The 22,398-nt window shown below is 46.6% G+C and overlaps 2 protein-coding genes and 1 long non-coding RNA gene across 3 annotated transcripts in view; all 3 read left to right on the top strand.

The window, feature by feature from the left end:
• LOC116733095 (oocyte zinc finger protein XlCOF6-like) overlaps nucleotides 1-22,398 on the top strand; it is a 778,765-nt gene that overhangs the window by 733,904 nt on the left and 22,463 nt on the right. The window lies entirely within an intron of this gene.
• LOC116733160 (uncharacterized) lies at nucleotides 46-21,938 on the top strand. The gene is made up of 2 exons (XR_004341958.1): nucleotides 46-344; nucleotides 20,140-21,938. It is a non-coding gene; the product is annotated as an uncharacterized LOC116733160 (long non-coding RNA).
• On the top strand, nucleotides 19,034-21,938 carry LOC116733153 (gastrula zinc finger protein XlCGF8.2DB-like). Its single transcript, XM_032583959.1, has one exon. The coding sequence runs from the start codon at nucleotides 19,060-19,062 to the stop codon at nucleotides 19,810-19,812; it is 753 nt and encodes a 250-aa protein (XP_032439850.1). The 5' UTR covers nucleotides 19,034-19,059; the 3' UTR covers nucleotides 19,813-21,938.

Below are 22,398 nucleotides of genomic sequence, written 5' to 3'. Positions count from 1 at the left end.
CAGAAACAGTTTAATTGGACACATACAGACACATACTAGTGAGAAGCTTTTCTCTTGTGGGACCTGTGGAAAAAGGTTCAGTCAAAAAAAGCATTTAACTTCTCACATGTGGACTCATACAAGTGAGAAGGCATTCTCTTGTGGGACCTGTGGAAAAAGTTTCCATATAAAACGTTATTTAAATGATCATATGAGGACTCATACAGGTGAAAAGCCTTTCTCTTGTGGGACTTGTGGAAAATGTTTCCACCAAAAAAACATTTTAACTTCTCACATGAGGATTCATACAGATGAGAAGGCATTTTCTTGTGGGTTTTGTGGGAAACGTTTCCGTTGGCAAAGCAGTTTAACTGTTCACATGAGAATTCATACAGATGAGAAGCCTTTCTCATGTGAGACTTGTGGTAAAAGTTTTCGCTGTCAAATCAGTTTAACTGATCACATGAAGACTCACACAGGTCAGAAGCCTTTTGTATGTGGGACTTGTGGAAAAAGTTTCCGTTGGCAAAGCAATTTAACTGTTCACATGAAGACTCACACAGGTCAGAAGCCTTTCTTATGTGGGACTTGTGGAAAAAGTTTTCGTTGCCAAAGCAGTTTAACTCGTCACATGAAGACTCACACAGGAGGATCAGCGTAATCTGACCCTCAAGTACCAAAACACAATAACTCACAGTTTGGAAGCAGAGTAATTACAGCTGGGTAACATTTCTATAATGTAGCAGCTTGGAGAAGAAAACCAGTTGAAATAGGACGTTTAACAAACAAAACTTTCACTCTATTCTGTCGGTTTTGTTTTTTTTATTTAAAATTGTTTTTAAGTAAGATATTTAGAGCTTACAAAGTTATGCATGAATTTTTAATGGGTTTTTTTTTGTCCAGTGAGATATTAGTAGTCTGTGAAGGTTATCCTGCAATAGTCAGCCCCGCCCACTCCTTACTACTTTACAGGGCTGCCTACTGACCAGTTCTCCGTCTAACAGGTCCGGAAAATCTCTGAGACCTGGGTATTACCCTAAAAGTACTCTATAAGAGATAATCTATTTAAACTGGTGGCGAAAGTGATTCGTCTAGCTCTAACTACCTCCAATCCAGAAGTTATGACCCTTTACAGTTAAGAAACAATCAGCTGAGTAGCCCTCGCAGCTGCATAATTCCAATAACCACTTCTGTTAACGGTAGCCCACTTTCTAAATCATAACTTGCACTTGGAACCGGCTAGATTATGTTTAGTGACTTAGATGTAAGTCCCAGGGTCATTATTTACTCTCACCAAAGGAAATTATGAAGCCTCCTAATTACCGGAATCATGTACATTAGTTTTACCTTAATTAAAAAGAACTGGATAAATATTAAATGACTCTATTAATTCCAATGTCCACCAACCTCATTAGAATTTTATAGTATAACTTTATTAAGCAAGCTTAAGCAGGGATATGCGACATACAAATCAATAATCAATCGTATATAGATCAAAAACAGTGTAATAAAATTTACATGTACAATCCCACTACCCTATCTTCTTTCCTTAAGAGATAAGTCGCACGTTCTGAAATAGAATTTCAAGGAGCAGATTCAACTCATACCCAGAAGATGGTGGATCTTTTGGCAACAGGAATTTCTAGCAGCCTTGGTTGAGGTCTTTGCCTTGTGTGGAAAAATCCTCCTTAGAAAGGAAACAAAGCAGAACGGGTCCGAAGCCTTTTGCAAAAACCCAGTTCCTCATCCCTGGGGGATCTTTGTCCTTCCTCCAAGTCTTGTTGCAGAGTTTAAAAGTGTTGCTGGGTTGAGACGAGACCAACGGTCGAATAAAGAACCAGGGATGGGGCAATGGGACCCAGTCCTTTTCTTAGCGGTGTGAAGTCCGAGCTTCCCCGTGGTTCTGAAGTGCGGTCCATAGCTGCTTCTGCAAGTTGTCTCTCCTTCTGCGCCGCCGGACTGGGAACGACTGGTTCCTCTTTTCGACCCCTTTTTATTCATTTCTCTACCATGTGTGTGTATGGGGAGGTTTGGCCTACGTGACTTTCGCTGTGTCTCATGGAAAAGTTCCAAAGTTACCCAATCTGTCCGTACTTCCCTAAACCTGTTGCTTCAGCCAAACTCCCCGCATCATCCATCCTGTGCTCCTCTGGCCATCTGTTCAGAACTGCTTGCGACATTTCCTGTTATTCAGGGCTGTGCTGCACATTCGTCTTTCTATAACTCATTGTTATTCATATTCATTGACAATAAATCCCCCAGACACCTATCTCTTATTATTAATCATTAATCATAAATCATCAATCCTAATCTTTCCACAGTTAAATCATTACAGAAATCATTACAGATCACATTTCAGGAAATATATATCAGAAGGTTATTATGTGATTACTTATACTCATATTATTCAGACTTATAAACTTAATTAACTTTTAATCAAATTGCAAGATTACTTTATTTCTTCCAAGCCATTATGTACCTTTTTCTGCGTGTGCCTGGAAAGATCTCATACCCTTATGCCAGTTTTCTTGACACCCCCTCCATGAGATCGGACGGTGCTTCGCAGAAAACACAAAGTCCAAAGTCAAAAGAGATCAAGTCCATCACCACAAGTGGTAGTGAGAATGTCCCGCTCATAGCATGTAACCGGAGACGATGAAGGTGTCCAGGAATCCACAACCTCATACTCCGACAGATTGGATGGCGGAGAAAGCCAGAGTTCTGCGCCCAATTCGTTGTCAAGTGTAGATTCACCTGAGACGGAAAGGGTGGAACGTTCCAGTGGAAGCTGCAGAGGCGAAGGTAGATCCATGCCGAAGTCTGGCAGCGTTGATGGATTGTTGCAGTAGTCTTCCAACTCTGCCAGTAGATCCTGGAAATCCATGTCACTTGGTGATGGAGATGAAGGGGAAAGGGTGTCCTCAGTCTGGCATGCTTGGGGAGATGAACTGAGGATCTCAGTTTGGGTACCTCTCTCGTTAGTCGCACTGCTGGCTTGGCATCCGACGTCGATAAACAAATCCGGAGACACGGGACGTGTAGGCGGAAGGTAGTCGCCCACCGCCACAACTCGTCCATTCAACAGATGTAAAGTTGGGAGGCATTGCCGAGTAAGTTGGTGTTCCCATAACTTATGAATCACGGGCAGCCGTAGTCCCGTATACAACGGAGATGCTGTGAAGTCGTCGTCGTCTATGCCAAACGCAGAGGTCCACACGATTTTGTGCACCCGTTCCAGGGATCTAGATGTGGAATCCGCTATGTAAGGCAAATCCTCCAGCCCTGTGGCGCAGAGGATTGCCGTTACATGGCTAAAATGGCTGCTCACGCATTTGTGACACCAGCGGGAAGACGATGCAACCCAAATGAATCCATAAGATTCTGCAGTTACTCCACACCCCACACAGCAGGTTGATGCCTGAGGAGAAACAGTAACCCAGGTAACTTCATGATCAGTGGTTATTGATTAACTACATGTACTTACAATGACGAAAATGCAAACGCGAAAGCTGAGAGAGTAGGCTGATTTAAGCCCGTGTGCCGGCGTGTTTTGCGAGCCAAGGTGAATTAATCACAGGAGCCGGAACGTCATGATCTGGAGCTGGTTCACCTCGATCATAGACATGAGCTGAATCATGGAATATTGCCGCGTAGGTCATCAACCATACAACAATGGCGAGGTCCGCGGTCTCATGAAGCCAGTAGAGGACCACCAGGATCCCCCAACCCGTTGCCCAAAGAGCCAGAATTATCCACTTTTGCATCCAAATTCGCCGTCCCCGACCCTTGATAGACAAGGCCTGGCGCGCTAAGTAGATGAGGATAGATACTGCGAATAGCCCTTCTAGAATAGCTGTGAGGATCTTAAATGGGGCGGTTCGTGTGGCTTGTGTGCCCCCAAGGACCAATTCCAATATCAGGGCTGCGGTATCGGTGATGAGCCATAGGCAGACCACAACACCCCTGCGCCAATTAATGCGGGTACGGCCCATCAGGTAACAAGCAAAAAGGGATGAAGCCAACCCCCATTTGTTGAGAACGATGGGACGGAGGATCAGCTTGGCATATCCTTGTAGCGCGACGAAGATCCTCATAGGATGTCCCTTAGGCCAAGGACCGGTGTGGCAGAAGACTACCCAGGCCAGGGTAATCCCTAAATGCTCAAGGGTACTCACTTGAATTGGTGCAAAAAGTGAGTTGGGATTCGACGAGTTGGTTGAAGAGTTAGTTGAAGAGTTGGTTTCCATGATGTCAGCTGATGGTCGCTCTGGATCAGGTCTTGTCGGCAGCTGCGGTGAAGGTTGAATGGCTCGCAGGCACACGGCAGCTCCCTTTTATGCAGAAGTAGGCTCCTCCTTAGGGGGGAGGGGCTGGTAGTTCCTCTTTTTGCAACGACAAAGTGCTTTCAGCCACGCCTCCAAGACGATCTTGCCGATGAGTATTGCTACGGCGACGCCCAGGAGAGCCAAGAGATATGGCCATAGCAGGCTCAAAGCGTCTAGCAGCCACTGTTCAACAATGTTGAGGCCTTCTTCCACCACATGAGCAACTTCTTCCACAACCTCGGTGGCGACGGCCACCAAAGTTGCCCCCAAAGTCTCATACCAGAAACAGTCATGTTTATTATCGCCTTCTCCACATTGCTGCCAATGCTCCATAGTGGTGGAGCAGGTGAGATTGGAATACAACAGGTTGGGTCCTACCCAGTCAAACCCTGAGTCTATGTTCCCGTCACACAGACTTTTCCGAAAAGCATGTCCTTCGGCGATGGCTATAAGGGGATTTGGAATGAACGGAACGGGTAGTCCAAGAATGCTCTTGCGCTTCTGGAGATGATATCCTAGGATTGCGTCGGTGCATGTCCGTCCGCTCACTATCGCCCTCCGCCATTGTCCATTGATTTTTCGCCAAGTGACCTCAGAAGAGTGAGTGTCATACTCATCTGCATAATGTTCTGCGCAGTAGCTTTCCCACCCCCGGACAGTTCCGCAGGGTCGTCTGGCCAAACTTATTACGCATTCAAGGATGTTTTTTGTGTTATTCTTACAAGTCATGCGCCAAGGTCTGGGGTTGACACAGCTGTCAGGTCTCCAAAAAACTCCAGGCCAAATCATGCGGTCTTTAGAATAAACCGTGGCGATGTACTGGTACTTGACCCAATAGTTAGTTGATTCTGTAAGGCACGGTGTTACCCAAGCTTCAAACTCATCTTGTTGGAGTCCCCACCACTCGTAGTCCCAATTTCGAGTGTAATCCTCGTACCAGGCCCGCAGAGCCCATTTAACCGTAGGTGCTCTGTCAGGATCAGGGCAGTTGTACCTCCAGGTAGAGTGAAAAGCGTTTCCAGTCTGCCAGAGGTCACAACGTGGCGATGAATGGGTTTTCTTCCAACAGGTGTCGTTTAGGCTCTCAAAAATTCTTTTGGCGACACATTTGTCAATTTTTGCAAAGTCCGTTTTAGGAGCGCTTAGAAGGTCATCAGGAGTTGGAAGGGGTTGTGTACGCAAATTGGCAATGTGTAGCTCCTCCAACCCAGTATGAGAGCGAACTGTTCCCTCCGGAAAATCTCCCATAAAGAACGTCTGGTCTTTGGCTATGTATGTCCATGGGAATGTGTTGTTTAGCCAGGTTTCAACTTCTGTACGGACTGTGCGTGTAGAGTGCCAAAAATCAGCCCAATATTCTTCTATGGCTGTAACTATATAATTCTGTCCCGCACATTTCACAAACTTGTTCCAGAGGCAAGGATTTAACCAGAGAAAGTGGTGTTTGTAACAGTGCTGTTGGTCGTTGTCATACATAAACCGTCTAGGTCCTTGTCTGATCAGGAAAGCCGTTATGTTAGTCAAATTGGCTGGTGTAGGCGAAATCGTTGCATTGACTGGAAGATTACCTCGGGAGGCATTTCGGAAGGTCCAGTTGCCCGTTGGTGCTGTTGGGATGATGTCATCCACCCTGCAATTCAGGTGATAATCTCCCCAAAAGTCCCCTCGTGGGAGCCAGGCTCGACAGCCTGAGGATCTATGTGGGGCTGGGTATACTACTTCGGTATCCCAGTACCCCTGGTTTGGTAACAACAGCAGTGATCGACAAGCCATGTTGCAATGCCATTCTGGCATACCTCGATCCGGGTGAATCCAGTTGCATCTGACGGTCCGTCGTTCTTTGTTTTGCAGAACCCGTATCCAGCAGAGCACTCCAGTGTCGAGGAAGTCATAGTTGTAGATCTCCCAGGTGCGATTCAGAAGGTCGTCCAGAGTGGAGTCGTTCAATTTGAAGGCTCGGCGTTCCACGTACTTTTTCCCGTTGTCTTTGGCGAACAGTCCGGTTCGGTTTCGGACAGAAGTTTCGTTGTCCCATGGCACAAAAATAGCCGTGGTGTTTGTATTCCAACAGTTGAAGTTGGTGTACTTGGAATGTCCGTAGGTAACTCTTGTATGCGTAAGATACCACGGTCCAACTCCGATGAAGTAGAAGATAGTAGCAAGAACAGCAGCAGCAAACAGCAGGGCAAGAAGCGTTAGCAGCCCTTTCAGGCATAGGGATTTTCCGGTTATCGTAGTCGTTTTCCGCAGCAAAGGTTCGTTAGAGGTTTCCGAGTCGTCGTCAGTGTCAGTAGAGCTGTCTGATTCCGATGTAACATCCAGCAACTCCGGGTCTGTAGGTCGGCGCCTCATGCCGATAGCATCCATTCTGGCCAGATTAGTTCTTCTCTGGGATCCGATGTATCAGGTTTTGCACAGATTTTCCTCAAAGCCTTGAGGTGGCGTTGGTTGGCAGGGTTCTTTCCAACCCGTCTGGTGGCCCTTCTCTGCTGCAGGGCTGTTAATATGGGAGAGGGGTAGGGTAAATCAGGCTCCAACCCCCTCCACACCCACTTCCAGTGGAACACCCTCCAGTAGTCCGGCCGAGGAAACGGGCCTTGGGCGGTGCCAGTTTTCAGCCCCTGGTCATACCAGGATTCGTGTTTGTACCCTATTGGGGCAGGTACTGAGATGTAGGTGTACAATGATTGTCCATGCAGAGTTAGTCTAGTGCGGTACCCCCAGGATGACGGAGTATAAATCCTTTGGTGTGGTGGATTGGGGTAGACCCTGTCTATTTCCAATTTCAATGGAAGCCTGGTGTTATTAAATATATAACATTCTGGATTTATTTCCCTCTTCACTATGGTTCTCGCCATACTTCGTGAAGTGGTCCAAATGACCATGTCATTGAGTGAAATTTCACAATACAGTCCTTGCAGTGGTTCAAGATAATGGGGGCCCCACCTAACCCGTAGCTCGAACCCCCGTACTCTGAAATACACTGTATTAAAAGTCCATGGTAGAGATCTTGGACACATAGGTGAGATTGATGCAAAATTAACCGTGTTGCCGGATCCTCTTCCTTGCCAAGCAGGCGGTGCGGTAGGGATAAATAGATGTGGCTTCATGGCAGGGGGCGTCGTGTATTCTTCACTTTCCCCCACCTCTTTTACGTTTTGGAAATCGGTGGGTCGGAGATATATGAGAAACTTGAGAAAATAGGCCTCGGTGAGCGGATTGGAAACAGTGAAATCTTCTCTTGGCATATCTAGCAAAATGGAGGTGGTAGGGAGCCTTAAAAACGGGCCTTTGTCTGATAGTCCCGATGAGACTCCAACCCCCACTTTGAACAATCTAGTCACAAAACACTGTCTCCCCTTTCGCTTTTTGGTTTTTTGCTGACCTGCAGACTTGACGACTCGTTTTCCTCCTTCCGGTGCGTCCGTTAGTCTTGGCTCTTCTTTCTCCATGGTAATGCTGAAGTGAGTACTTGCCAGGCGTGCGTCTTTGGTTTCTTCTTAGGAGGCTCTGGTTCCGTGCAGGACGCGGTGGCAAAAGTTTGCTCGTCCGGTACCGTTGTAATGGTAGCTCCGACCGAGTAGATCCCTTTATAGGGGACGGTGACCATGCGCACTGACAGCTGAACTTGACAGGTGGTGCTGGGATCCGAGGGCGTTCCCACTCTCTGGGCCACGCCTCCTGGATGTTGCAAAACCCCATCCCGAAACCGGGACTCCGCTGTCACTCTGTATAGGCGGGACTTCTCCTTCGGTCTCACCGTGCTGCTGCCCCACCCGTCTATTTCAGTGGTGCAATAATACAGATCCGAGCTGCGCACTCCACTTTCCCTCGGTACATCCGGTAGATCCGTTACAGGAATGGTGCAGTCATTGATGACCTCCAGAATCAGATGGGCCCACGTAGTCAGCTCCCAGGGGCCTGTCCAACCTCCATCGATGGCCTGTTCTTTTGTGTCATCTGGAAGTGCATTAAGCCCCCCAGCCGTCGGTTGATACTCCTGCAGGCGTAAGACACGGAAGACCATGGGGTAGTGGACGGTGTTCAATGGTGGGAATGACAGGGATGCTCTGGCGGGGTCATACGGCCAGGCGGCGTTAACAGATTCCCACAGGATATCACGGGGCCCTTCGTCCTTTCTCCATATCCATTGCTCCGCTTCCTCTGGGGTGTTCGGGGGAGCTGAAGGCCCCTGCAATCCTATGGGTATAGGGCTCCCATAGTTCGGCTGTACCTGTCCATACGTTCTGTAGTATCGCAGCGAGCTGTAAAATCGTGCCACCTGCCATCCTTCAGCTTCGCCTGTTAGGGTCACTTCTCCCCCTCGCAGCTGGTCCCGGCATACAGAACAGTGGCTTAGATCGTCTCCATCCCACATGCAAAAACAACCACTTGGTTCGTCCTCCTGCCAGGTCCAGTGGGTCTCCAACTTAATCCGGGGTAGGTAACTCACACGGCAGTTCCCGCAGATGAGGTTGCTCAAGATCGTGACCGGGGAGACACGAAGATGTTGTAGTGCCTCCGCAGTAGCTCCTTGTCGCGCGGGTTTGTCATGGCCCGGTCCTTCCCAGATAATGGGGAGTTGGTTGCCTGCCAAACAAACTGGACAGCGACCCTTAGCTTTTCCCCAAACCAGCATTTCTCTCTCCTCTGACAGGACTCCATTTTTAGCCCAATCCAATTTCTTCAGGGCTCGTCCTGCCCAAATCCCTGAAGGTGTTCTCCTAATTACAACCACCCCTTTCACGGTGGCCAGTCCGAGATAGGGTGGAATGGTACATGATTCACTGGCCATTTCACCGGCTTCTGTTTCGCTTTAGTCAGGGACTGGCTTGAGCTGCTCAACTCCTTGGATCCCTTTTCTTTTCAGCAATACTGTGTTCCTATCCAGTACTTGCTTGACGATGTCAGTTGTGTCAAACTTGGGTTTTACTGCTGCATGTACAGGTTGCTCTCTTGCTTTGACCCACACGCGCTGTCCCTCTCGGAATGGCACTCTGGGCGTCAGCTTCTCCTTTTTGTCGCTGGAGCCCCGCCCCACTTCCTTCGTGGTGAACGGCCGTTGGTTGAGTTCCATCGCAGGGGCGGGTCTTTCGGCTCTGCTTCTGTCGTTCAGGGCCTGCCCTATTTCCACCGCTTGGGTGCTCCAGCTGTTGGTGTTAGCATTTTTAGCTATCCAGCTTTTCACTAACCCTATGGCTCGTTCCACCACTCCGTTAGCTTGTGGGGTGTAGGGTGGCGAGTAAACTCGCATTACTCCATACTTCTGACACCACTGGTCAACCTGTGAATTACGGAAATGAGTCCCATTGTCCGTGCGCAGCTCTTTCGGGATTCCCAGGGCACTGCATACTTGTTCCAGCATGCCGACAACGCTATTGCCGTTTGCTTTCCTGGCTGCTTTTGTAGTTACAAACCCCGACATAGAATCCACCAGCACTAAGAGGTACTTTTCACCTCTCCTTCCTGTTATCCCCATGGGACCTGCAACATCCATGCAGACTGAGCCCCAGGGGACCGTGCTTTTGATGGACAACCCATCCATCCGCTGCCCTCGGCGACCTGCGTTGTATTGACCACACACTTCACAGTCCCTTAGCACGCGTTGGACTTGTTTCACTGTGATCCAAAGGTCTTGCTCCTCCAGTTCCTTACGGGTAGGTCGCACGCCTGCATGTCCAAGGGCCTCATGCACGCTCCGCACGACCTCGACCACGCATTCTTCTGGGACCTCCCGTCCTTTGGGAGTTCTGTCCCACTTCTCGGTACCGACAAAGACGATCTTTCTTTGTTGGACATAACAGTCCACTTCATCATTCCCACGCCAATGAGCTCCCTCATGCGTGTGTGCTCTTTGATGCTCAACATCTATTTCCAACTGCAGTTTTAGCTCAGCAATCTTTTTCCACAAGTCTTTGTGTGCCACTGGCTTGCCCTTTGCTGTCTCGAAACCATTTTCTTCCCAAATGGCCAAGTCCTCTCTAAGGGCCTGAGCACAGTAGTAACTGTCGGTTACTAACCTGGCACTTTTGATTTTCCTTTTCACCAGCTCCAGCAATCCTTCCAGTACTGCCGTTACTTCTCCGGCTTGAGCACTACCGGGGGCTTTTCCTTTCTGACGGCATTTCTCTTTGCCATCCTGCTTCAGAATAAATCCCCAGTATGCCGACTGGTCGGACCCCTTTCTGGATCCATCGGTGTAGATTGTCCATTCCGGTTGTCCTGGCTTTTCAGGTGTCTCTTGTGTTCGTTTCTTACTGGTGGGTTGTGCTGGCCCAATTTCAAGCTCCGGGTCCAGCAAGATGTCCTCCCATCTTCCCCACCGAGTATTGGTTGCTTTAGTACTTTCCACAGTCCCTTTTCTTAGGTACTTGTGAACTTGGCTTTGTGTGATGACTTTAACTGGTTGTCCTTGTGCTAAATCTTTCAGCACACCCCAATAGCGGGCTAACACCGCTAGCTCTTTCTCTTCCTGCGGGTATTTCTTTTCGACAGAAGTTAGGGTGTAACTCCACAGGGTAACCAAGCCTCCATTTTCGTTACTCACTTTGATCATGGCATCGTCATTCTCGCAGCTGATTTCTGCCACTAGCCTTTCTGACAAACTCCTTGGCTCCAATCTCACAGCTGCTTGAATGGCCCTTCTCAGTTCCTCTAGGTTCTGTTGATTGGCTGCTGTCCAAACCCAGGGCCTTTTTCCGTCTTTCTCATCGTCTTCACTTTTCCTCAGGCAGTGGTACAAGGGTTTGGCATATTTCTGATAGTTGGGCACATGGTCTCTGACATAGTTGCACAGTCCCAATATTTTCTGCAAGTCATTTTCTGACTGTGGTGGTTGAATGTTCGTCAGCTTTTCTCTGTACCCATCCGAGAGTCCCAAGTCCGACGTGACTTGGAAACCCAGATAGTTCACTTGGAACTGTCCAAATTGGCATTTCTTGAGGTTTAGCTTCAAACCTGCCTTGGTGAGGTTTTCAACTACTTTTTGTAGCCTTTCTAAGTGTTCTTCTTCTGTGTCATCAGCAATGAAAACATCATCAATGTACACAGTCGCACCTACATCCCCCAGTACTTCCATCACTGCTGACTGGAACACATTCGGGGAGTTCTTGTAGCCCTGGGGTAACCTTTGCCACACATAGCTTTTGCCTTTGTGGGTGAATGCAGTTTTACCTTGCGATTGTCTGGCGAGGCGTAGGGAGAAAAATCCATTAGCTAGGTCGATGCAGGACTTGAACTTCTTGACTCGAAGAGTTTTCAGCGCTCCTTGTGGATTGATCAAACTGGCTCGGTTTGCTATTGTTCTCCGATTCAGGGCCTTGAAGTTGATAACTGGCCTCCAACCCCCTCCAGCCGATTCAGGTTTCTTCACCGCCTGGATGGGGCTGTTGGTGATCGGGTTGAGTTCCTCTCTGATGATCTCTAGGGCACCCAGTTCCTTCACGATCTTGTCCATCTCCTCGACGGCTCCTGGGTTCAACGGGTACTGCCGAACAGGTGGATGAACCCCACCTTCGATGTGATGAACAAACTTTGGGCCCAAATCTCCACAATCGTTCTTGAACCGTGCCACCTGCGCCGTAGCGATGATCTCACGCAGCTTCTCTTTCCCAGCCGGGGAGAAGTCACTCTCTTCCAGTTTCTGTTCTGTCACCGCTGGTATGTCAACTGGTTTGTACCAATCTTGCTTCTCTGATCCTGTTTGGGTCGGGCCGACCTTCACCAACCTTGCCTTCAAGCTTGTCAGCCTTCGCTCCAGTCTGCGATGTGTGCCTTTCTTTTTACTGAGTTCGTCTAAGTCTTTTACTGTGAGGAGATTGTAGGGACCTTTCACCCACACTACTCCTTTCCAGGTCCCATACGGCATTTCTTCTACTTTTCCATTAGCAAACTGAACCTTCAGGTGTCCTGCTGTTTTTAGGTCTTTGCGGGTCATAGACACCTCCGCTCCGGTGTCCACCAGGTAGGGTATTCCCTCTACTTTAGCGTAGATTTCGTCTCCTTCCCAGTAGGCATTTTCTAAAATGACCCGCGACCTGGACGCCATTACTTTGGTGACCCTCCGGCCCCGGCTTTACGGGACTCACGGAGGGCCGTCCTCTCTTCTGGGCTCAATTTCCTATACTCCTCATCTGTCAGGAACTGACCTTTTCCTGGCTGGTTTGATGAAGCCGGAGGGTTGGTCGGTTTCCCTTGTGGTCCCGGTGGTTTCTGCTGGAACGGCCGGTTCCGGAAGTTGGATGGCGGTGCTCCTTGTTGAAACGGTCTGCCCTGGAAGTTGGATGGCGGTGCTCCTTGCTGGAACGGTCTACCCTGGAAGTTGGATGGCGGTGCTCCTTGCTGGAACGGTCTACCCTGGAAGTTAGATGGTTGTCTGATGTTAACCCTTCCAGGTGGCTTTGCCGGTTGGCTAGCCTCCTTCTTCCTTTTGTCCTCGTAGTACTGCTGTTCCAGGTCGAATCCTTGCACTGCTACATCCATCTGAGCGACTGTTGTGCTTCTTACTGGCAACTTCACGAACACGATCTCTCCTCTGCGTCCTTTTGTCACCTCACGCAGCACTTTCACATATCTCGCAGGAGAGACGGTCTGCTTAAGTGTGTGCCAAAGCGGTTCCAACCGGCTTCCCCTGTCCAGCCGTCCTCTGGCTCTCTTCACCTGGGACTCTTCATCATCCATGTCCTCCAACACCAGCCTTTCATAGTTGCTCTGTGCTGAATCTGTTCCAACCATCGGGTCCGAGGTCACGCTGGTCAGCCACAACTTTTTGGCTCCCTCGTGGTTGGTGGTAGATAGCACTGTTGGCCAAACATCTTTCAGATACTCCTCATTGTTTTCGTCTGCGTTTTTACTCCTAATCACCAGCCTTAGATTCTTCAATTCGGCGTACGCATCCTGTCCTGTATTAGTGGCAGGTGGCTGAGCTGACATCTCTGGTTGTCTCACCGGGATCGGCGGTCCTGGCTCCGAGGACGTCGCCTGAGGTTCCTCTTCATCAGCCGACACTTCGTCCAGCTGCTGTTGAGTTTCCCTGGAGTACTTGTAGGCGGCTTTCTTCAGTCGTCGCAGCATCACATCATACATAATTCCAATGTATGCGTTCCTGAAGTTGGTAGTCAGGGAATAGTGTGCCGTCAGGGTGGAGCAGGATGGTGTCATCAGGATGTTAGCCCATTCTCCGATTGTCGCTTCCACCTCGAGCTGCACCCGGTCTCCCAACCTGCTGGTCCATCCTGCCGGGATCTGGTACTCGGTCTGGCCGACCTCTGGTACATACGTACGCCGTCCGTCCTTAGCCTGTACTGGACCCCAGGTCACGTCTCTCGCCAGTCTTTCAGAAGACCTCTCGATGTCAAAGGTTTCCATTTCTTTCTTCTTACCCCGGTGCTGTCCTGTTCGGAGTGTCTTGTGCTCTGTCGGTGGCTGTTTCGGGTCGGAGAGGACGCTGCCGTGATCACTTTCCTCTCCTTCTTCTCCAGGATGTCCGATCTCCGGTTGCTCTTCTTCGTCCTCTGAGTCGCTGATGTCCTCATACTGCTGTTGTCGAAGAGATTCTCTCCTGGGGGAGTTCAGCGGTCGAATCTTAGCTGGTTTCATCGGTCCTTCTTCTCTCGGGACCGTCGGCTGCTCATTCTTGACTCTACCTGTGTTGGGCTTTTTCAGTTCACTGCGGCTCTCTTCAAAAGAGAACTCCTTAACGTACTTGGCTGCGGAGAACCCTGGTTCAACAGGTGCCTCCTTTATTTTTATCCTGGGTGGCTGCACGGCCTTGGCTTTGCCTATCTGGGTGGTGTTTGAAACTTCACTCTGGGGAATCTTTAAGGGATATTTCTTGATTTCTTGTGATGGATGGCTAGTGCGGCATTGCTCCTCCATCGCAGCTGCCAATTTCACCCCTTGCTCAGTGCGGAGTCGATGCAGACGGGGGTCAACCACCACCACCACTTCTTTGAACACAAAGAAATGACTGTTGGTCCTGGCTATATTCACCACTCCGTTCTCCGCAATTGATCTGGCGGTGTCCCTTGGCAGATCCGGCGATCTCAGTCCCTGTACACTCACCACCGCTCTTCTCATGCCTTCGTTGCTGGCTGCCACCAGGCCCCGCTCGAGTCCGTGCCACATCTTCTTCCGATATTCCTCCAGACTCTCTCCTTCTCGGTAGACGTCAATCGGGACCAGGATTACAGCACCATAAGGGAGACTACAGCCGTTCATCAAGACTACTTCTCCCCTCGTTTTTGGGCTACAGGTAGCTGCCAGCAATCTTAAATCCGCTGTATAACTTTGCCCTGCTTGGTCCTCAAGGCTGCGTCTGAACTTTCGATTGTGGATCTTGTATCTGTCATTGGTGAACACAATCAGTCCGTCCCCCTCAAGATCCCATATTCTTCCAATAACCTGATAAATCCGGAGGCCGGTCTGCAGTCTAAAGTTGCTGGCCCCCGGTGGTATTTCGGCTAATTCTCGGGCCATCCTCCAGGTGTCCGATTTCTGAGTCTTTTTCTTGGGGCGGCCGGGGCACCGCTGCTCCTCGTCCGATTCCTCCTCGTCCTCGTCGGAACTGCTGGCCGCTGGGGTCTCTGTAGGTGGCAGTGGATGCCTCCTCTCCGTGCTGTGGACTCGGGGATAAAACCCGAGCTCCGGGTCCCGTTGAGGGGACCACTCCTTGGCTGCATCCTTCCACTGCTTCTCCGTGAGTCCGCCGACGAGCGCTCCCTCGGGGTCGTCTTCATCCGACTGTTCGGGGGGGATCTCCTCGTTCCGCGATGGACCCGGTTGAGCAGGGATGCCTCCGTCGTCATCGTTGTTGCTGCCGCCGTCGTCGTTGTCGTCGCTGCCGGCCGTCAGGTCTATCAGATCATCTGGAACCTGCTTCTGTTGACGAATCGGTGTCGTGGCTCTGCTGGGCAGTCGGGACGGAGGCTCGGCCACCTCCGACCTTGCCTCTTCGAGGGCTTGCTCCTTTTCCTTGCCTTCTTTGTCTCTTTTGTAGGCACGCAGTTTTTCCAGGGCCTCCGAACACTCTTTGTAATGGCGCACCCCTTGTGCTTGGGGGTTCACCAGCACTCCGTCGATGCCCGCTGCTATTGTAGCGGTTTTCACCACACGATCATATTTTTCGGAGGGGCTGTAGATAGTCCGCAGCGTACCCTCCGTCCATTCTTCAAGGAGCTTGGCGAACCATTTCAGCCATTCTGCAGCCTCTGTCTTCTTGGTAACCTTCACTGGGCATTTGACGACTCCCAGACGGTGACCCTGTTTAAGTTGGGTGCAGTAGTATACGTGATGCCGCACTAGGATCTCCAGTAAGTCCTGAACCCTGACCTTACTGGTGTTGTAGTGAGAGTCAAAGAACATTCTTTTATTTATCTCAGTCCAGGATTCCAATCCATCGCCAAGTAATATCAACTGTACAGGAATTCGCGTCAATAAAGATTGGGAAAGACGGGATTGATGAGTTTCCTCGTCTCGGCTGATGTGGCTCGCCCCTTGTCCCATTGCTGGCTTCTGTAGGGGATCCAGTTCCCCTCTTTCTTCGTCTTCACTCATAATTGTCTTTGTCTTCGAGTCGCCTATCCCCCAAAGCCTCTCTTTACGTTTTCGAGTAGGGATGGGTCCAGGCTGTGTTGGCTACTGGCTTCACTGTCTGGATCTGGTCATTCTATCCTCAGTAGAAGCTTTCCCTCACCTGCATGCTATACAGTTACTGCGAGGGTTGTGACTGATGGCCTTCTCAGTCACCACTAACTCTCTTCCCTAAGAGTTAGTGACCCAAGTGAGCTATTCAGAGTCTCACATCTGTTTTCACTGACTTGGTGTCTTTGGGGCCCGCCTACTCAGTTGTGCGCCGCCCCACGTTGGGCGCCATGAAGGTTATCCTGCAATAGTCAGCCCCGCCCACTCCTTACTACTTTACAGGGCTGCCTACTGACCAGTTCTCCGTCTAACAGGTCCGGAAAATCTCTGAGACCTGGGTATTACCCTAAAAGTACTCTATAAGAGATAATCTATTTAAACTGGTGGCGAAAGTGATTCGTCTAGCTCTAACTACCTCCAATCCAGAAGTTATGACCCTTTACAGTTAAGAAACAATCAGCTGAGTAGCCCTCGCAGCTGCATAATTCCAATAACCACTTCTGTTAACGGTAGCCCACTTTCTAAATCATAACTTGCACTTGGAACCGGCTAGATTATGTTTAGTGACTTAGATGTAAGTCCCAGGGTCATTATTTACTCTCTCCAAAGGAAATTATGAAGCCTCCTAATTACCGGAATCATGTACATTAGTTTTACCTTAATTAAAAAGAACTGGATAAATATTAAATGACTCTATTAATTCCAATGTCCACCAACCTCATTAGAATTTTATAGTATAACTTTATTAAGCAAGCTTAAGCAGGGATATGCGACATACAAATCAATAATCAATCGTATATAGATCAAAAACAGTGTAATAAAATTTACATGTACAATCCCACTACCCTATCTTCTTTCCTTAAGAGATAAGTCGCACGTTCTGAAATAGAATTTCAAGGAGCAGATTCAACTCATACCCAGAAGATGGTGGATCTTTTGGCAACAGGAATTTCTAGCAGCCTTGGTTGAGGTCTTTGCCTTGTGTGGAAAAATCCTCCTTAGAAAGGAAACAAAGCAGAACGGGTCCGAAGCCTTTTGCAAAAACCCAGTTCCTCATCCCTGGGGGATCTTTGTCCTTCCTCCAAGTCTTGTTGCAGAGTTTAAAAGTGTTGCTGGGTTGAGACGAGACCAACGGTCGAATAAAGAACCAGGGATGGGGCAATGGGACCCAGTCCTTTTCTTAGCGGTGTGAAGTCCGAGCTTCCCCGTGGTTCTGAAGTGCGGTCCATAGCTGCTTCTGCAAGTTGTCTCTCCTTCTGCGCCGCCGGACTGGGAACGACTGGTTCCTCTTTTCGACCCCTTTTTATTCATTTCTCTACCATGTGTGTGTATGGGGAGGTTTGGCCTACGTGACTTTCGCTGTGTCTCATGGAAAAGTTCCAAAGTTACCCAATCTGTCCGTACTTCCCTAAACCTGTTGCTTCAGCCAAACTCCCCGCATCATCCATCCTGTGCTCCTCTGGCCATCTGTTCAGAACTGCTTGCGACATTTCCTGTTATTCAGGGCTGTGCTGCACATTCGTCTTTCTATAACTCATTGTTATTCATATTCATTGACAATAAATCCCCCAGACACCTATCTCTTATTATTAATCATTAATCATAAATCATCAATCCTAATCTTTCCACAGTTAAATCATTACAGAAATCATTACAGATCACATTTCAGGAAATATATATCAGAAGGTTATTATGTGATTACTTATACTCATATTATTCAGACTTATAAACTTAATTAACTTTTAATCAAATTGCAAGATTACTTTATTTCTTCCAAGCCATTATGTACCTTTTTCTGCGTGTGCCTGGAAAGATCTCATACCCTTATGCCAGTTTTCTTGACATCTGTTTATCTCTTAAAGTAACAATGGATTTGAATGTTTTCAGATTTAGACTTGTAAAGCTGTTGTGTACATTGTACTTTGTTTTATTTCATTCATTTTGGTCAGAGGATGCATGTTAGCTGTTACTATATGAACTGTTGGTGTAGGTATATTTAGATTAAAATGTATTCTAAATTTGAATCTAAATATATATTAGTTTTTCCATTACTTTCTCTTAAGTTTTTTGATTCAGGGAGAAAATACTGTTGATCATAAGATGGCAACAATGCAGATGTTTCTACGTTTTGCTAACATAGTTAGCGTAACGTAGGTTTCATCATAATAGAGTTATGATGAAACCTGAGATGTTTTCCCTTTTTTGTTAATACGTCTACATTGACTTTATTTTTGCTAAGTTTACTGTAAACTGAAGTATTTTTTTCATTCATTTGACTTTTATTTTATCTGTAACACACTATTTGTTTGAGAAGGTTTTTATTATTTAGGATGTTAGAAAATGTATTGTTGATATAGATTCAATTTCAGATAGAAATGTGACTATCAAAAGCTGTTTCTATATCATTCTTGTATAATAAATTTTTTTGGATTGGGACCAATGTAAAAGTTCCTGCTTCTTGAATCTTTTCTCTCATAATACTCCCAAGTATCTCTTTTTTTTAAACATTCTTTATTTAAGAACATCCATTATTATGAACCCAGCATATATGCATCTATGTACATGTATGTACACAAATGATACAACAGCAAAGAAAAAAGTATTAGTGTCTCGACAAACATTTAATTTCAGGTGGCTCAGTGTGTACGTAAGTTCATTTCTTAACTTTTTGAAACATTAAAAATTACAACACAGGATCCACTGTGTTGGTTTTTTGACATTATAGATGATGAATAATCGCAAAAAGGCGCTCAAATAAATTACAAACACACGTAAAAAAAAAAAAAGAAGTAAATGTAACGCGGGTGAAACAGCAGCGGTTTAGTGCCTCATCTATCTGGAAGCAGAGGAACCACATCCGGAATTAGTCACGTGGTACGGCCCGCTCGTGCAGTTTCAGACGTCATATTCTGTTTCAGGAACAAAAGCTTCATAAAAATCCTCCTGGTTTACTCGACACGTGTCCGGAAGCCACTGCACAGAAAGCACCAAAACAAAAAGCTTCCAAAACAAATCTCATTTGCTTCGTCACATGATGATTCACACAGGAGAGAAGCCTTTTTCATGTGTGACTTGTGGAAAAAGTTTCATAACCAAACCTGAGGTAGTTAGTCACATGAAGATTCACACAGGAGAGAGGCCTTTCTCATGCGAGACCTGTGGAAAAGGATTCCGGTCCAAGCCTCAGTTACTTCGTCACAGGAGGATTCACACAGATGAGAGGCCTTTCTCATGCGAGACCTGTGGAAAAGGATTCCGGTCCAAGCCTCAGTTACTTCGTCACAGGAGGATTCACACAAATGAGAGGCCTTTCTCATGCGAGAACTGTGGAAAAGCATTCCGGTCCAAGCCTCAGTTACTTTTTCACATGAAGATTCATACAGGTGAGAGACCTTTCTCATGTGGGACTTGTGGAAAACGTTTCTATCGACAATGCAGTCTAACTCGTCACATGAGAATTCATACAGGTGAGAAGCCTTTCAAATGTACACACTGTGGAAAAAGTTTCAGAAACAGAAGTGGTTTATATCCTCACATGACAACGCATACTAATGAGAAGCCTTACTCTTGTGGGACTTGTGGAAAAAGGTTTCGTCACAAAGACACTTTAACTAGTCACATGAGGACTCATACAGGTGAAAGGCCTTTTTCATGTGGGACCTGTGGAAAAAGTTACAAAATCAGAAACAGTTTAATTGGACACATACAGACACATACTAGTGAGAGGCTTTTCTCTTGTGGGACCTGTGGAAAAAGGTTCAGTCAAAAAAAGCATTTAACTTCTCACATGTGGACTCATACAAGTGAGAAGCCATTCTCTTGTGGGACCTGTGGAAAAGGTTTCCATAAAAAAAGGTTATTTAAATGATCATATGAGGACTCATACAGGTGAAAAGCCTTTCTCTTGTGGGACTTGTGGAAAATGTTTCCACCTAAAAAACATTTTAACTTCTCATATGAGGATTCATACAGATGAGAAGGCATGTTTTTGTGGGACTTGTGGAAAAAGTTTCCGTTGGCAAAGCAGTTTAACTGTTCACATGAAGACTCACACAGATCAGAAGCCTTTTGTATGTGGGACTTGTGGAAAAAGTTTCCGTTGGCAAAGCAGTTTAACTGGTCACATGAAGACTCACACAGATCAGAAGCCTTTCTTATGTGAGACTTGTGGAAAAAGTTTTTGTTGCCAAAGCAGTTTAACTCGTCACATCATGCTTCACACAGGTCAGAAGCCTTTTGTATGTGGGACTTGTGGAAAAAGTTTCCGTTGGCAAAGCAATTTAACTGGTCACATGAAGACTCATACAGGAGGATCAGAATAATCTGACCCTCAAGTACCAAAACACACTAACTCACAGCTTGGAAGCAGAGTAATTACAGCTGGGTAACATTTCTATAATGTAGCAGCTTGGAGAAGAAAACCAGTTGAAATAGGACGTTTATCTAACAACCAAAACTTTCACTTTATTCTGTCAGTTTCATCTTTTCATTTAAAATGGTTTTTATCTTGAAATAACAATGGATGTGAATGTTTTCAGATTTAGACTTGTAAAGCTGTTATTGTATGGCTATTCCTTATGCTTTGTTTTATTTCTTTAATTTTGGTCAGAGGATGCATGTTAGCTGTAACTATATGAACTGTTGGCGTAGGTATATTTTTGGGCCTAAACAATTCCTCGAGTGATTTGAGTACCTCGATTATTAAAATTCCTCGAGGAAAATGTATCTGCCTCTAAGGTTCATTAAATTGTATTTTATTATGTAATGCACGGTTTTCCGGCTGGGTCGTTATTTGCATTGCGCAGCACTCTCACTTCCGCCTGAGTTGTGGACGAACGCGAACCTTAGCAGCATAAGGTCCAATTTTGAAGTTCGGCCTGGGAGGATTTTACTGATTCATGATAATGTCTGGGTTTTTGTGCATCGGGGGACCAATGAGCATCCCTTAAATGTCGGGAGCGTTCCCTGGAGAACGGCAGCTGTTCTCCGGGAGCTGCTTGTTCAGAGCGACCAGCATGGCGGGATTATTTATACATGTGAGCAGATAGACTGAACACTGCGGGCGGCTGTGCTTTACACGAGTAGCTTTACGGACGAACCAGAAAATAAATTTCCTATCATCCCAGTCGCCACTAACGGGTGGCGTTGCATACCTGGTAGATGTTTGTGTGTGTGACGAACGACGGTGCCAAATCCCGTCGTTGTGCTGAACGTAAACTATAAATGTCTGGGCAATAATACATAAACCAAAAACCGGAGTATAGACATTTTTTATAAGTGTATTTGTGAGCCTGCCTCTTTATTATTAAAATGAATATAATTTCAGATTCTTGTATAACTTTTCTTCAGGTTAACTTGGAAAGTGAGTTATTATTGTTACAAGTTAATTTTCTAAACTACAGAAAAGTTATTGTTAGGGAAGTTCAAATGTGAAAAATTATACTGTTGATATGCAATAGTGATACTGCTGTTAGATTTACCAATGTTTTTTTTTATCTGACTACTTGATTAATTGTAAGAGTAATCGATGGATTACTCGATTACTAAAATATTTGTTTACAACAGCCCTAGTATATTTTGATTACATTTTTCACTCTAAAGTTGAATCTAAATATATATTACTTTTTCATTACTTTCTCGAGTTTTTGATTCAGGGAGAAAATACTGTTGATCATATGATGGCAACAATGCAGATGTTTCTACGTTTTGCTAAGTTGTGATAAAACCAAAGATGTTTTCCCTTTTTTTGTTAAAACATCTGCATCGACTTTATTCTCGCTAAGTTTACTGTAAATTGAAGTTGTATTTTATTCATGTGACTTTTTTAAAATCTATAAAACAGTATTTGTTTGAGAATTTTTTTATTGTTTAGGATGTTAGAAAATGTATTGGTGATATAGATTCAATTTCAGATAGAAATGTGACCAGCAAAAACTGTTTCCATGCCATTCTTTTATAATAAAGTTTTTATAATAAAGTGTTTTTTAACCATTATTATGGGGTTTGTCTTTTTTCAGTTCAGTAGTGGATGTAAAAGTTCCTGCTTTTTGAGTCTTTTCTCTCATAATTTCTCCCAAGTATCTCTTTTTTTAGCATAATTTATTTAAGAATATCCATTATTATGAATCCAGCATATATGCATCTATGTACATGTAGATGATCGTCGACTTCAGGAAGAACCGGCCCAGCCACGCTCCGCTGCTCATCAACAGCTCGGCTGTGGAGGTGGTCAGCAGCACCAAATTCCTGGGGGTGCACATCACTAACGACCTCACCTGGACTGTGAACACCACGTCTCTGGTCAAGAGGGCACAGAAACGTTTGTATTTCCTGCGGAGGATGAGAAGAGCACACCTGCCCCCGCCCATCCTCAAGACGTTCTACAGAAGCACCATAGAGAGCATTCTGACCAGCTGCCTCTCTGTGTGGTGTGGAGGCTGCAGCGCCTCCGACT

The sequence above is a fragment of the Xiphophorus hellerii genome, chromosome 14 (assembly GCF_003331165.1).
Source record: "Xiphophorus hellerii strain 12219 chromosome 14, Xiphophorus_hellerii-4.1, whole genome shotgun sequence".
Taxonomy (NCBI): Eukaryota; Metazoa; Chordata; class Actinopteri; order Cyprinodontiformes; family Poeciliidae; genus Xiphophorus; species Xiphophorus hellerii.
Note: the sequence above shows the minus strand (reverse complement) of the source record. Positions and strands in the feature narration are given on the sequence as shown.